At 41.0% G+C, this 16,856-nt stretch overlaps 1 protein-coding gene across 3 annotated transcripts in view; it reads left to right on the top strand.

The window, feature by feature from the left end:
- Nucleotides 1-12,389: 12,389 nt before the first annotated feature.
- The window catches only part of kctd15b (potassium channel tetramerization domain containing 15b), a 30,728-nt gene continuing 26,261 nt past the window's right edge, over nucleotides 12,390-16,856 (top strand). Inside the window, exons 1-3 of one of the 3 annotated variants that reach the window (XM_078253342.1) lie at nucleotides 12,390-13,117; nucleotides 13,306-13,456; nucleotides 15,954-16,129. In XM_078253342.1, the coding sequence (XP_078109468.1) occupies nucleotides 13,445-13,456; nucleotides 15,954-16,129 (188 nt within the window). In that variant the 5' untranslated portion in view covers nucleotides 12,390-13,117; nucleotides 13,306-13,444. The other 2 variants (XM_078253350.1, XM_078253334.1) reach the window with 2 other exon arrangements.

The following is a 16,856-nucleotide window of genomic DNA, read 5'->3' as shown; positions in this document are numbered from 1 at the left end:
AATTATTTAAATGTACTGTTATTGTATATTCACAATTCACACAATTCAGATGTGTGTCTCTGAGGCAAACCTTTTACAAAATGCAGTTGTGTTATTACTGTATATTGAAAAAAGCTGTAAACACCCTGCTGTGTATTGTGTCATACTGTAGACATATTGTAGATAACCACATGATGGCAGTACTGCATCTGAAATATTAAACCTATCACTGGTTTTGCTTTCGGAAGAATGATGCCCCCTTTCATGCACATGGAGGTGTAATATAGTAATGTGCACTTTGGTACACAATTTGCTGCCACCACATGTCATGCTTCTGTTTTGACACTAAAACACCCATGAAAGCCACTGCACGTCTTCTAATTAAGCTATAAACTGGTATTGACATGAATTATGCAGCAGCTTTAATGAACTCCAATCAATAAACACAGGATCTATAATGAAGCCAGTCACACAAGCTGCTGTGGGGCAGAGTGGTTCTTTAACCTTGGGGCTATATCTCCACCTGGCTGACACAACCAGCGGGAATGGCTCGGCTTTTTCCCCAACTGTAATGACAGCATATTGTGGATGTATTTTTTTATGTAAAAACACATCAAACGTTGAGGGGAACATCTGGGTGATGATGCTGATAGACAGGAGGAGGAAGGAGATATGAAGAGGTGAGTGTTAAAAGCAGACAAGAAAATGCAAACATATACCATATTCAGTAAAACATTTTTTTTTTTAAACACACACACACACATCCATAACACCTTGATCTGTAAAAGACTGTTACTAACACAAACAATAATGTTGCATTTTCCCAATAGAGACTAGTGACCTATGTGTATATGTAACTGTTGAAGAGGTTATATATCAACTATTCACAGACCTAATAATAATAATAACATTTTTGTCATTTCTTTTGTTGGCATGAGAACAAGGTGCCTGAGCTTTCGCAGTTGATTTTGTGTTGCATCGCCGGTCACTTGTTCTTAACAATGCCTTCCAACACTGAGTGAGCAGCGTTCCAATGTTGAAAACAACATTGCCAACTCTCTTGGCTGAGCAAGAAAAGTCAGATGACATTACACACCAGTTGGTAATTTAGAATGCACAATGATCTGACTTGTTTGTATTAGAAGAGCAAATGATCCGCATGAATAATACCAATTTGCCTCCCAAAAGGTGCAATAGCCAAGATATCAGAATTCTCCCTCATGGTCTGAAAAAAGGTAGTTGTTACTTCTTGCTTTTGAGTATTTAAGTTGCCAAGAACTGTCAGAAATCCACTGACATTCTCTCTATTTTGCAACTGTGTCTGAAACTTAAAGAGGAAACTAATGCATGGCAGAAAAGAAGATGTGTAGAATATACCAGCTGAGTTTTTGTTACACTACATTACAGGTTAGTCTACATCCTTCGCGTTCCACTTCCGGGATTTTCTGTTTCCTTCCGCTTTCTTTGTGTTGGAATTTTAAATTTGGTGGATTGATGAGGACTATTGTTGACTTCTCCTCAGATCTCTGCATGGTAAATTGAGACAGCCAGCTAGACTATCTGTCCAATCTGAGTTTTCTATCGCTCAACTATTTTGCGGCGGCTCTGTGCAGAGCTTAGCGATTCTGATTGGTTTAAAGAAATGCCAGAGCACGTTTTCCTCCCATCCCCAAATGCTATGTGGAGTAGCCAGACCCTCCTTCAGCGCGCTTTGGAGGAGGGTCTGGCAAAGCGAGACTACAATTAGGTTAACCAGTCAGTTTGATGCTAAGCAAAAACCTTCAAATGTAAGCATATGGAAAAAATAGGTATTCCATTAACACATTTGGCCATTTAGTTGCATCTGACCGGTAGATATGTTCGTACAGTATTCTTTAGAATGATAGACAGATACCCAAATGCAACATCAAGTAACACCACAAATTAAAATAAAACCTCAAACTCAAATTTCCTATCATGTCTTAAACCTTATTTGTGAACAGGCCTCAAAGCACTCCAACCAACGGAGTTTTAATGTCTTTTTTAACAAGAACACAGCTGTCCTAACGCCACAGTCTCCTTCACCTATTCCTAACCACACAGTGTTGCTTCTCAAACAAAAACGACAAACATGTAGGAGGAAAACGCTCTCTCCGTAAATTTACTGGGATCCCCCGCTGCTTTAAAACAGCTTGGGTTCTTTATCAATAAAGGTGCATCATACATCAGAGAACGCATCAACCTCTCAAGTGTTATTCACTTTGGAGCAACTCTCAGAGCTTCAGCAATATTGAAAGCACAATTTCAGTTTCTCCTCTCATTTCCTCGTTGCTGGCAGCTCTCACAAACAACCCGCCTTTCCCCCAAAAAAAGGCAGCCACTGTTTTTCTCTGACGCTCCCTTTCAAGGAGAGAGGCGAGCTTTCAATGAATCACCGCCCTGCTCCCACCGTGTTCTGAACTGTCTTCCCTTCGTCAAGCAGCGTGAGTGATGGAAGCGACAGAGAAGACACCTGCCCTGAACCACCGCTGACAGAGAGGGAGGAAAAAAGAAAGAGAGAAGTGGAGGGAGGGAGGCGCACTGCCTGATGGGAGAAACACACAACAAGGCAACAAACTTGCAGAGACTATCACTTATAGTGACAGGCCAGGAGGTGCCGTGCTATTAGCAGGCCGTAGGGTTGGCCCGGAGCGCGGCCCGTCCTCCCTACGATGGATGGGCCTCTCTCTCGGGACTAAATTAATACTGGGAGTCTAGTGAATTGCTTTTGGAACAATGTCCTCCTAAGGAGCTAATCAGACAGGAGTTATCTAGAAGTGCCTGTAGGCTGGCTGGCGTGACTGCAGCTCTGTGGCTGCCTGGCAGAAGGCAGGTGCACCACGTCGACTCACAGCAGTTCATTCCGAGCAGGACACAGTGGTGGTGTTATTCATTAGACTGTGGTGATGATCAATCCCAAGAATTAGAGTTTCCAAGGAGAGAGGACTTTTCCTGAAAATACTAATAGTAAAGAAATGCGGGAGGGTTTTAACTGAGCTCCAGTAACAAAATAAAAAATATTGAAATCGATATTTCATTGTAAATGGACTGTATTTATATAGTACCTTTCTAGTCTTAACGACTACTTAAACATAGTACAGGAACCATTCACACACTGTGGCTGAGGCTGCCGTACAAGATGCCACCTGCTCATCAGATAAACATTCAGACCGGTCCGATCGGGAGCAATTTGGGGTTAAGTGTTTTGCCCAAGGACAATTCTACATGGAACTGCAGGGCCTGGGATTGAACCACCAACCTTCCAATTGGTAGGCGACTGCTCTACTACCTGAGCCTCAGCCGCCCCAATTGGGTGAAATCGTATGAAAAATGTAAAACTAATTTCAACAATATACCTTTTTAAACATGCACAAAATAATTATTCAGCCATGAGACTGGAGATCAAGCTGTAGACAGACCTTTGACATATTGTCACCTTATAAAGTTGGTATTGTAAATGTGTTGGCAAGCAATGGCCACAGAGCAAAATTAGATTTTACAGTATTTGAATGTTTCTGCCCAATATTCACTCTCCTTTTAGCTTTGTTTTTCTTTCCACTGACCCCTGAGGAAAATGTCTTGCTGTTTAGCTGTTAAATGCTCCACTATGTTCACCAGCTAGTCACTAACTTGGATTGTTTTCATTTTGTGACGAGCAGGTTGTGAACTGTGGATTTATCAGAGCTTTTTCCGCTGAAAACCGTCTGCTATGGTGTTGATGAGAGTGGTGAGAGTGAACCCAAAGACCCAGAGGCCAGAACAAATTGTCAACACATTGCAAAATTGCTAATGACAAACTAAAACCACAAACATTTTCCAATGCAAAGTGTTCAAAATAATGTTGCTTAAGCAAAAGCAAAATGCCACAAAATAACTTTCAAGCCTGAGTTACGCAAATCTGGTTTAAAAACTGTAGCAGCTACACCACTGGACTTCTCGGTACAGGTTCTCCTGAGGGTTTGTCCTTCCATTCATTTAGGCTTTTGAGCGTGAGGTGTCTCTAAAGGCCAGCTGCTCCAGCTGCGCCTACGTGCATAGCGCATGGACCGACTGTGGTCAGAGAAGACATTCCTCAAAACTGAGAGTGAGTTTTCTCTCACTTCCAAGATCATCTGGAGGCTGAAGTCACACCCAATCCGCAAACTGATGACAGCGGCGGGGCTCTATCTACAGGGCTAATGTTAGCTTGGCCTTCTATTGTGATTTCGTCTCCTCCTCCTCCCCCTCCCACAACTTGTCCGTCTTCCCAGGCTGGACGTAGGTTTCATTTCCTTTTACATTAGGGTATTTTCTTATATCCAAGACCACCAAGCATACATTACTATTTGCTCATTTTAGCTCTCAAAATTATTTGTGTGGCGCGTTTTACCTTTAGGTGGGTGGGTACGAGGTGGATGATGGGGGGTTTTTTTTGGGGGGGGGGAAAGGGGGGTATTGCTAAAACGCTTCGTACGACAAGGGAACTGCAGAGTCAGGTGATAACTCTGTGTGTTTGTCACTACAAGATTTCATCCAGTTAATATAAAAAGATTGATTAGTGCAGGTTCAACTACGTATTGCATCATTTGTTTTTTAATTTTCAGGAAACAATGTAGCATGTGGCATCTGTGGAATCAAAGCTTACGTGTTTAATATATAATATAATATATAATATATAATATAATCAGTTAACAGTAAAACACATTCTAATTCAAACTGAGATACAGCAACCGCAGGAAACTGACTTTTGAATCTTGGATTTATACTTCCAGACAAAGAAGATCTAAACTATCTCATGGCTGACAGTGCTTTGCTAGTCATCTAAGCAGTGGCTTCACAGAAGTGGAGTAACGCTCCATATCAGAGGTATAAACTGACAGGATGAGGTCAGAGCTGAAACAGAGGGGAAAGCAACACTGAGACACACACACACACACACACACACACACACACACACACACTCACGAGTGAACAATGATGATGTGTGAGAGAATAAACTCTCTGGTTGCATGCACAATGGTAACCCAGTGTTACTTATGGCCACTTAACACAAAGTGTTGGTGAGAGAAAGCGATGTCTGCAGGGCTCTGGCATCTCAGCCTGCATCAGGCCAACCCGGGAGAGATCAGTGCCTCTGGCGAGCCAGCTTCGGCTGTGTCTTACCCTCTGGAGGACGGCAAACACATTCAGACTGTAATTCACTGCAGAAAACAGATATATCATAGGTTAACAGGCCTGTAACACCATATTCAACAAAAACCAAGATGTTGGCTCTGGTTGTTATATGGAAATGATGCAGATAAATGCTACTTATAGGATGTGGTGCTGTATTATATCAACCACTGGTACATTACATTAGTTTTTAGCCAGTGATGGAAGAAGTACTCAGATAGTTTACATAATGTATAATTTGCTGCTGCTAGGGGTCTTCATATGGGTCTCTAAATGATTAATTATGTGAAGTTGCGTAGGATCATGGGAGTTGTTGTCTTCATTGTTAAACACCATTACAGATGAGAATGTATCTGTTCATGGACGAGTTAATGTATTAAAGTTATATTCATGTTACGTTTAATAACATTTATTCATGTCATTCTAATGAAATCGCTGCAGTGTTTCCAACATGATTAATTTGACTCTATTTGTGGTGGTAGATAACCGGTTAGCGAGCAAGCAAGCTTACATTGGCCAGCAGCTTAAACCACAATATCATATTTTACGTCAGTGCGTCTCCTCTCGGATTTTTCAGTATCAGGGGAAAAGGCAGCTGTGGCGGCCTCGATTTCTCCTCGACAGATCAGCAAACTTTCAGTTAATGCCGTTAGCATCGTTAGCACCCGGTGCTGAGGTTTGTGTTGGCTGGGGCTAGCTGTGGCTGTGTCCCCTGGGCTGATGTCCGCTCTCATCCTAACTGAAGTCTCTTAGCACCAGGGAGTGAGGCAGACGGAGTGCAGTAGCTGGCTAACTAACTAACTAAAATTACAGATTTCTCTGGGTTTGAACATTGTTGGAAACATTTGATACAATGTAAGTACATTGTGACATGTTAATGCAGAAATATTACACATTATATCTTTAAAGCGTAACTCTCGCCAAAATGCAACCTAGGGTCTTTTTGTGAATGTACCCGAGTCAAACTTTCGCTTAAAAGCATATTTAGGACGGAAGCACCACTTTTAAGATTTACCGTATTTTTGTTTTTCGGTCAAATTACCTTTTGAATGGGAGGAATAGGGGCACTTTTATGCTAGCCTCAAAATAGCTATTTTTAAAACGCTAAGAAGGTTCGACACAAAATGAAACTTTGCTCAAAGTATCACCAGGGGCTCTACACCTTAACTACACCGGTGCACAAGGGATATACTAAATCTGTGGCTACTTGTTTTGATATCAACTCGTTTTGACTGCCGAGGTGGTAGCAGCCGGAAACAACAAGAACTATGGTGAGTTGTTCAAAACCTCTCTTTTTAGTAAACTCTGGGTACACAAACAATGTTGTCAATGCTCAAGTTCATGTGTAGAGCCCCTGGTGATACTTGGAGAAAAGTTTCATGTTGTGTCGAGCCTTCTTAGTGTTTTAAAAATAGCTATTTTGAGGCTAGCATAAAAGTGCCCATATTACTCCCATTCAAAAGGTCATTTGACCGAAAAACAAAAATTCGGTACATCTTAAAAGTGGCGTTTCCGTCCTAAATATGCTTTTAAACAAAAGTTTGACTCGGGTACATTCACAAAAAGACCCTAGGTTGCATTTTGGCGAGAGTTACGCTTTAAGTAAATACAACATTGTCAAAATGCTCCATTACAAGTAAAAGTCTTGCATTCAAACAAAAGTAAAAGACAGAAGTAAATGTACTCATTCTGTAGAAAAATGGCCCCTGTTACTGATCTGTTTCTGTATATTGCATTCTTAGATTGTTTATACTGTTGCATCAATGCATAAGTAGCACTACTGTTGTAGCTGCAAAAAGGTTGTAAACCCCTAGTGTAATCTTTAACAATGTATTGTATTTTTAATTCTAAGTTTTAAACCTATATTTATTTTTTTTAATGTGTTTTTTTTCTGTAAAATCTTAATCTGAAAAGTAACTAGTAACCATATTGTAGCTGTCAGATGACTGTAGTGGAGTAAAAGTACAAACATTAAATGGAAATACTTAACTTTTATCCATTAAGCACAGATTATGCCTTGATTTATCAACAATAACAGTCTACATTCCACAATTAGGTGCAATTAAAAGCTTATAAGTAACTTATGTGCAGTGATTTTTAAGCTCTTGTGTTTGCTAAATAAAAGCTACACAACTATTTCAATAAAAGTCTATTGTCCCTCCATATGGTATGACTTTAGAAATGATTTTACCACACACTGTTCTGTGTAAAATAAGTAAAACTCAAACGACATGACGACATACAAAACTGCGTCATTCTTTGTGTGGCTGTAACAACAACAAAAAAACACTACCGTTCAGTGTATGAAAACTGGATTTTGGGTGGGATTGCATGTTGTGACCATAAAATGTCATCAGCCAGCAGCCTCAGTCCCTATCAGGCAGTCTGCTGCACAGAGCACTCTACTCAAGCCTTGGGCGCTGGCCGCACTAGCTGGCACCCTTCCCCCCGTTGCCTCTCTTTCTCTCTCTCCCTGCTTCTGTCTGTCTCTCTTTCTCTCTGTCTCTCTTTTACCAGGGTGCAGTGACCCACCCCTCCCTTCCCTCCCTTCCCTGTCACCCTGAGGCGCTCAGCTTCCATAGTGTCAGTGCGGAGGCCTCAGTGTTGACAAAGCAGCAGGCCTTCAGAAGACACATCAAACCCTGTCCCTCCTCTGTGTTGTTAGGGAGCTCAGTGCCCAACAAAAGGACAGGTTTAAGTCTCAGGCCATTACTAGTCTCAACAACATGGCTACAGACAGAAAAAAAGACCCTTGAGGATGCTGTACGTATCACGAGTTACAAACACGAGCCAGATCAGCTCAAACCGTTCAAAACGGTCTATGTTTTCTGACTGTTTTGATGACAGTGTTGTGATGGATGATTGTAAATGTAAAGCATAAGTCAAGGCTGCGGGTTGATGCCATCATGACACATGCACTCTAATGAGGACTGTGGGTGCTCCGCGGTGCCAGGGACTTCCCCCAAGGCACATTGAGCGGGGGGAATGGTATGTGATGCATACCAGATGTGATTGGAGACATCACACTGTTCACGTTGTTACTGCTAACCAAATAGTAGCAGCAACAAAAGCAAAAGACCATTTTTCCTCTGTTCACACATTCAAAGCAGGTTGCTGGATATGTGTAAGACTGGTTTGAGACAGAAGCACAATAACAAATATAAGCCACAGTATCACCTCTCCTTTCCTGATTAAACACAAAAAAATGCTTAATTTGTTGGCTTTTTTGTGAATAAATGCGTCATAATTTAACCCTTCATCCACAAACAGATATTTGATGGCAAATTGGCAATTATCCTCCAAACATGAAAGGCCTCTATTACCTGAAGGCTTTCTTCTTTCTTCACAGATACCAAGCAGTTACTTACAGCTTGTATATATTCTGTGATTAGAGCCTCAGACCACATGATGGCAGCAAAAGAGATTCTTTAGCCAAATCTCAATTACAGTAAGTACAGTAACTTTAATTTAAGGGGATGTGAGATGAGTAAAGGAATAAAAAAAAAGAACATTTCTGCTACACTAAATTCTGTTTATTTTTTCAGATATTGCTCTAATCTTTGTTTGTTGTTCTTATCAAATACTGAATATTTTACCCCCTCAGGCCTATAGTTTATTAACTATGTAGGACAAGCAAAGGTGTTTCTGGTTGAACCGCTCACAACTTATAGACATACTTATATATTAAGATTCTTGACTTGAGCAAAAGTAGCAATACCAAAAAATAGAAATACTAAATTACATTTAAAAGTCCTGCATTGCAAACATTACTTAAGTAAAAGTACGGAAGTATCATCAGTTAAATGGTTTTCAAGTATAAAAAGTAAAAGAAATATACAATACAGGAAAATGGCCCCTGTTGTAGTTGGTTGAGTAGCTGATTTTAAGTAATTTATTTAGTAACAACAGATGTCAAATGAATATATATATTTCCCTCTTAGTGGGGTAGAAGTATGAAGTAGAATGAAATGGACATTTCTAAAGTACTAGGTGCATGCTAAGTAATACTAAGTAAAGTACCGTAAATGAATACTAAAGTACAGTAATTGAGTAAATGTACTTAGTTCCTTTCCACTACTGCATACCGGTATGCAAACTGTGAAAAGGTCTACTGCTTTTTTAAGGGGTGAACATCTACTGGGTTAGGGGTTAATATTTACTAAATATACAAACACATGAAGAGTGAATTAAAGAGAGTTTTACCTGTAAAAGTGAGAATTGACTTATAACAGCAACTCTCAGAAGTACAGTACACAAAAATACACACTTTTTGCTTAGCTTTTTTGGAAACTTAATTGCTAGCATTAAGCACTTGAGGGAATTCAGCACTGTGCTTGTTAGGTGTTTGTGTGCAACGCAACCCCACGCGTTCTATTAATAAACTGACACCCTCTTACCCCCCTCTCTCTCTGTCTCTGAAATAACGTGTCGCTGCTGCACCTCAGACACCCACCAACATCAAGCAGAATGTCAAATGGCTGGAAGAACGGAGCGATTGACAGCAACCGGGCTCCACAAGGCATGCAGATTACTAAAAGCAAGTTCTGAATGTTCTTTTCAAACTTTCTCCACATGCCAGAGGGGAAAGCAGGAGTGTTGATCTGATGTGAAATGCTTGAAAGAGATTCTTGCAAATGCCCGCATTTAGAAGAGTGGATGTGACTGTATTTTGTCTACTGTTTTCACCTCCGAGCATAAGTACAGTGTGCAGGTGACTTGGGTTATCACAAATGGACGTCCGTCGGCCAGGTGCCCTTTGGGCTTTAATGGAAATCACCTGAATGTGAGAGTTTAAGAAAACATATGAATATGATTATGAAAAGGATAATAAACAGGTTTTACAAAATGATTATAAAATAGTATGTTATACATATTTAGTGATACCACAAAAATTGTAACATGTGCCATTTTGGGCAACTAACAAGCACCGGTAAATTTATGTTTTTAAGAACATTTGGGCCAAGGTGGGAACTGAACCTTCAACCCCAGACACACATCATCTTCAACCAACCTCTACCTATGAATCTACATGAGTGCATCCAGCAGGGATCTTTCAGTATGGTGGTTCATGCACACTGTTGCTGCTAACCAGCAGATGGTACTATAATGTCCCAACTTCATGTGATCCAACATTATTATGTATAGAAAAAGCAGAATATTGATTCCTCAGTGTGGGACCCTGACCCAAAAGACACAAAAGCACACATTTAGTTCAACAAACCACTGCTTTTAATTCTAATGAAGTGTTAAATTGTGTTTATAATAATTGAATGTGCAAAATAATGTCGTAGCGTGGACTAATAATGTGTGTTTTACCAAAAGATTCCTTAATAATGTGACAAAGTAAATGTGGTAAGGGATTATTTTTGAGGATTTCTTAGTAGAACATAGCATTGATTATCCTCAGAGGAAGCATGTAGCTACATGCTTTAACTTAAAAGTAATTCATTCATTAGAAATGGTTTGAAAGTCAAATATCATCCTCTGGTAAAAAGACAAAGCTACTATCATGGAGAAAGGCACAATATTGCCTTCCTCTGTGCCACTTTAGCACCTGCCTTTGAACCTACAGGCAAAGTTATTATTCTTATAGAGTCATTAATTCACGTCATTAGCATATGATGATGTCTGAAGAAGACTTTGAAATTTGGACTGATTTCCAGTTGTCCCAGTTGAATCTGTGTTATTGTAGCTGAAACATCTTAACTCAAAATGAAGTACAGTATAATATGTATATTGATTTGACTTGCAAAGGAAAACAAATGAAATTGTGGGGAAATCTTGTGGAAAAATGCTTTAACGAAAACAAGAACAGAGCTGTTATCTCTGTCTGTGTGTGCATCAGGGAGACCAAACATTAATAATCTCATTACTTGGGTCAAATATCACAATCAGATCGGCATTTTTCTTCCCTGAACACCAAAAGTTTTGAATCATGGCGACGTGTTGTGTTGTGTACAGTTAAAGAGATTTAAAAAGAAGAAGAAGAAGCTTGGAGTGTCCTTTTACCTGATACTGGTCAGGAGGGCAAATCTTTGTATCTGTTGAGAAATCTCAAAGCTGCATGCAAATCCTCAAGATGACCTACTTCCTACCTTCGACATAGACACTCCGCTAAAATCCATAAATTAAGGAAATTAACTGATGGTGCCCGGGGCCACTTTGTAAGCTATTTAAATCTTTAAATTGACAACATCCCTGCATACTTCATGTAATTGAAGTAACTCCAGGCTTGTTTCCTTTAATGAGAAAAAAAATCCAGTTCCCCCTCCGGTTTGTACCTCTGGAAACAACAAATCTGTGCCAGAGGGGAAGATGGGTTCGCTCTGAGGCGCGCTGAGCTCTGTCTAATTACGAAGACAGGGAGAAGCATTCTCACACTCCCACTAGTCCTGCTGCTGTCAAATCACCAGCATTACGATTTTATTTCCCGTTTAAATACTTGTAATTTACCTTATGCAGAAAAAAAACATTAGGAAGATACTGGAAGTACCCTATGAGTCAAAGGAGATGTCATGGGTGTGTTATGGTGATACCAGATACCAGACAAAAATAGGACCATTTAAAGTTTCCCAGGATCAATAAGAAATCATGTTTGTTTTTTGTTTTTGTCTGGGCGATAAACAATAGAAGCGGTTCCCAAAAAGTCAGACTATATTTTGGACCAATAATAAGTTCCTACACTGGTTGGCGCCAAATGTCAAGAAACGAATATCACCTCTCTCAGGATGCTGGTACAGAGTAATTACTGGGCTCAATGTTGCATCAATTATTCACAGTTATTTACCCGCAAATAAACAAACATGCAAATAAATAAATAATCGTCTCCTTGGTGTGAGCACCTGCATGACTCTCTCTCTCTCTCTCCCTCTCCCCTTCACTCCGCGCAAAATTGGCGCACCACTTCAGCGCTTCATCACCTGCGTTGTGTCTTTCACATGTTGAAAAAATAACAAGTATCATCCAGAATCTTTTTTTTTCCAAAAAGTCTGCAGGGTGCCTGCTTTCATTGGAGAGTGAAGAGAGGGGGGGTGTTCGGGGCAGATATCTCCATCTAAGCCCTGCGCTATAATTGAAATGGCGCATTTGGCTGCAGGCATGTTGCGAGGGCGCTTTCTGCAGCAGCATGCATCCATGTCCATAGACGTCATTTGATTTTAATGGCCTGCAGGAAATTTGGCGCGTTACAACTCCAGACATTAGGGCAAGAGAGAGAGGGAGAGAAAGAGAGAGCGGGGACACGGGGGGGGGGGGGGGGGATCACCGCGTGAAAGATATTGGTTCAAGGATATCTCTTCATTTTCAACATATTTTTCTACTGGGACTTTATCAACAAGTTACTGCGCCTTTATTGCATGTTGCCTGAGTGAGGGACTATGGCAGCTCGCCTGGTTTTAAACTTTAGATTTAGGCTGAAAATGGAAATGTATGCCTACTAGCTGGAACTGCCTGGGGAACTATTACATCAGACGAAATGATGACAGTGATCAAAATCTGCCTTTTGCTGCTCTAAATCTATTGAGCGACAGTTGCTTAGTTAGGTTTCCTACCCCCCTCTAAATCACAAGTTCACACCGTTAAGGGGAACGGTCTACTTTAGCCGGGAACAAATAGATAAGTTATTATATCTGTGCAGTCATATAATTTCGGGAACAGGGGGGTATCACGTTTTCTTCTTTGAGAAAATTGCCTGGGCGAGAGAGTGGAGTTGAGCTAATTGTAGCCTAATCCCTGGCCCAAAGGCGCTTGGGCTGCCCGGAGCAAGAATTTTCTTTTTTAGCTCTGCTCTGTTATTTAGAGACGGATTATTGGCTTTCTTCTTCTCATAACAAACAACAGGAGCAGTTTCATTTAGGCAAAAAAAGCAGACAAGAAGCCGAAATACGAAGCAGGATTCCAACAAGGGCGCACATTTTTACGCGTATTCAAATAAGAGAAGGGGAAGGAGATCATCTCATCTATGTACAAGGTAAGGACGCTTCCTGTGCGCTTTGGTACAAAGAAGCTTGGTGAGGACAGGTCGAGCCAGCCTTGCAATAGAGCTTTTAAAGCCACAGAGTCTCTTTGCAAGCAGTCCATCCCGACCACAGCCTATAGTGTCTTTTAGAAGGCAGTTTTGTGTGGGATACAGAGCAAAGATTTGGCTTTTCCATATAGGTTCGTGCTGGAGCTGGACAGTGGTGAGGTTGTACCACAAACGCGGGGGCATTCGGAGAAAATATTTGAAAATTTTGGGGGTTACGCGGACAGCAGCTGGGACTGAGCGCCGGCACGGATTTCCTCTGGATTCCCTACAATGTTTGAAACGGTAGGGTGACAAATTAAATATTACAGAATCCAATGTTTTTACGCAGAGTGCAGGCTTAGCCTGTACAGTTTTCGGGGAGTATAGTCGCACTGGTGCTAAAGAGTAGCGTGGATAGGCTACTAATGATGTTTTCCTTTTCTCACAGACTGGACAATTAACACGTATGGGTTTTATCAAGCGGGTGATGAATTACACGTGTGACGGGATATGCTTTTAATTGTACAGCAGGAATAAGACGCCATGTTGGGCAATTGGTAGAATTAAAAGCAGAGCACAGACTTATAGTGTTCGTGTGGAGTGGGATGTTGTATCGGATTGTTCTCTATTCAAATGTTTCCGTGTCGGTATTCTGGTTATTTTAACCGGGGGGTATCAGGATTATTTGTATGTGAATGTCATAAGTGTGAAATTGGATACAACGCTTGAACGGGGTCAGTGGAAGGCAGTAGCAGCTCTGATGGGGAAAGTTGATGCCTTTACAGCTGCTGGGATTTTGTGGAGGAATTTATTATTTATTTATTATTATTATTATTATTATGATGTGCGTGTGTGTGTGTGTGTGTGTGTGTGTGTGTGTGTGTGTGTGTGTGTGTGTGTGTGTGTGGTAGAGAGAGGATGAGTGATTAGACAGAATGTTGACATGATTGAAATTGGGATTGATTGGAGGAGTGATGGGATGTATGGGTCTATTTCTTTCCATGTGTTCCTTGTTCACGTTTATCGTCAATTAATTTAATTATTTATTGGTTGTTAGAGAGCCAGGCAGAGAGAGAGAGAGAGAGAGAGAGAGAGAGAGAGAGAGAGAGAGAGAGAGAGAGTAAGTTACCGGTGCTGGGACAGCCCGGTATTTAGGCCTATGTACCCCGAACTTCTTAAGTCTTTCCAAGTTTTTTTTTTTTTCCTTTTCCTGGGATTTGAAATGTAATCCCGTCCTCCTGTAATCGTATTAAACGAACATGATACTGCTGTAACACCCTGAGAAAAAAAAAGTTCCAGTCTCATTTTGTGCCCACGGGGCTTGTCTCCGAGCCGAAGGGCTAATCTGGCCTTTCAGAACGGCCTTCAGTGTACCAGCCATGACAGTAGCCCATATGTGCAACAACTAACTGATTAATTCTGATGATTTACTGGAGGGTGAAATTATATGATCTAAATCTGTTTAAACACGGCCATGTAGTTGTAGCCTATCCAGCGCCACGTATTATTTTAAGTTTTGTTGCAAACTGCGTCAGGAAAGGTCTGCATTTTAACCAAAGCCTGGAGGGTGTACAGATGAGCAATGATAAAGCGGGCAAACTGTGACCTTTAGTCAGTGATCGTTAGGAAAACATAAAAAAAAAAGAAAAAAGAACTGGTGCTGTTTTAGAGCAGCATAAAATATCTCTGACGCTCTATCATTATATTTACTCCTTCTATGTTTTACACTATGACTTTCTAACAGACAAGTCACATGAATTAAAATGCGGCCAGTCTGAGGTTAGGTGGCTTATCTGTGGGCGAACCAAACCGCTCCTGCAGTACATTGGAGATAAACGCCTCCTCTGTTGTTCTAGAAGCGGTGCGGATTTAAATGGCGGCGTATCGAAGTGAATTAAAAATATTTCCTCAAACATTTTAGCAACCAATCAAACTCAGTTGCTGACCTCGGAGTGCACCAGCCTGCTCTCAAATAAGCTCTCCCAAATCTGCGACTCCGTAGTGTTACTGAGTCGCCCTGTAAAATAGTGAGGTTTTTTATTAGGCTATATCGTACAAATCATCTCAAACATTATCCGTTTGACACTGTCATCTATGGAATGGGATACTTCATGGTCTGGCCTGTTAATGTGGACAGCAGGGTGATGCTTTCGTTGCGTTTTTACGCATGTTCAGTTAAGGCTGCAGCCTATATGTAATTGCTCGTGTGCCATAGCTTATAACACAACACAAGTCAAAAGTATTACATGACAAGCCATCACCTTATCTTATTTTGTTTTGAATGTGTGTACGAAGAGAAAGAAAAGTTGCCCCCCCCCTCTCTCCCTCCCTCCCCGCCGTGTTTTCCTTGCTCTCATATTGGTGGTTGGTGTCTGGGCGCATCACGTCTAACACATAAGGCGACCTTTAATTAGAATATTGCAGCAGCAGTTTGTTTTATTCCCCTGGAGGCTGACACCTAGCATCCCCCCCCCCCTCCCTCTCTCGCTCCCTCCCTCTGTCATTCTATCTGTCCATCTCTCTCTCTCTCTCTCTCTCTCTCTCTCTCTCTCTCTCTCTCTCCGGTTCTCTAATAAGCATCCTCCTATCCTCGCCTCCGGTGCTGCATGAAAAGATGCAAACATACTTAATTAGAGCGGTGGCAATAATTTCCAGGCTAAATATGCGACCAGACAGACATGGAAGTGATCTGATACCATTCAGAAAGGATACTATCTGCTCCCTGGTGTAGGATCACTGTGTTGTTGTTTTTTTATAGCTTTACCTCTACTCCATGGCTTTCCTGTACACTTGCTTTCAGGAGGGAAGAAGCATGTCACGGCTGTCTCTGACCCGGTCCCCGGTCTCTCCTCTGGCCACTCAGGGGATCCCTCTGCCGGCTCAGCTGACCAAGGCGAACGCCCCGGTGCACATCGATGTAGGGGGACACATGTACACCAGCAGCCTGGCGACCCTCACCAAGTACCCAGACTCAAGGTAAGACACGTCTCTGGCTTTCTCACGTTGCTCCTCATTGCTGGGGTTAGTTTATTAAATACCATTTATCGTACTGTTTGAAACTCATTATTAAGGGAATGTTGGCATAATGAGGAGTGAGTGGATTTGCATCTTGCTGCTTTTGTTTTAAATGTGAGACCATCATGAATTTGTAATCTCTAATTCTACGTTATAATGGAAATCTTTTCCTAATTAAATCTTCAAGTCGATTTAAATCAGTTTATAGCTCTATTTTCATTTTGTATTTTAGTCATTAAATCAATTATTACATTATTTGACTGATGTTTGTCTTAATTAAGTCCAAATGAATGTATGCTGTTAACAAGTCATTTAGCTGGCTGGCATTAGGACTGCAACTGCACTGAAACTTCTATACAATTGCCCTCAGAAGCTAGGTTAATATCTTTTCAAACCATGTGTGGACAACTTTCTTCCCTTCATTATTTCTAAACTCTCATGGCTTATAAAGGATGCATTTGATTGCTTTTGTTTGTTTTAGCGGTGATTATTTTAATTGTTTAATACATACCTCAAGGGCTTTTATTTGTATCTCCTGTACCTCAAGCTGGCAAGTACAGTTGCTTTCACATATTTAATTCTGATTTGAACAGTGGGGAATTTACACACCACACAAACATTTATGTGTGCACTCCTTCCCCTTTCATAGCCCTGTTTTTTTTTTTTTTGGTCAGATCAGGGTGCTGTT

Source organism: Sander vitreus, chromosome 1 (assembly GCF_031162955.1).
Source record: "Sander vitreus isolate 19-12246 chromosome 1, sanVit1, whole genome shotgun sequence".
In the NCBI taxonomy this organism is placed as follows: domain Eukaryota; kingdom Metazoa; phylum Chordata; class Actinopteri; order Perciformes; family Percidae; genus Sander; species Sander vitreus.
Note: the sequence above shows the minus strand (reverse complement) of the source record. Positions and strands in the feature narration are given on the sequence as shown.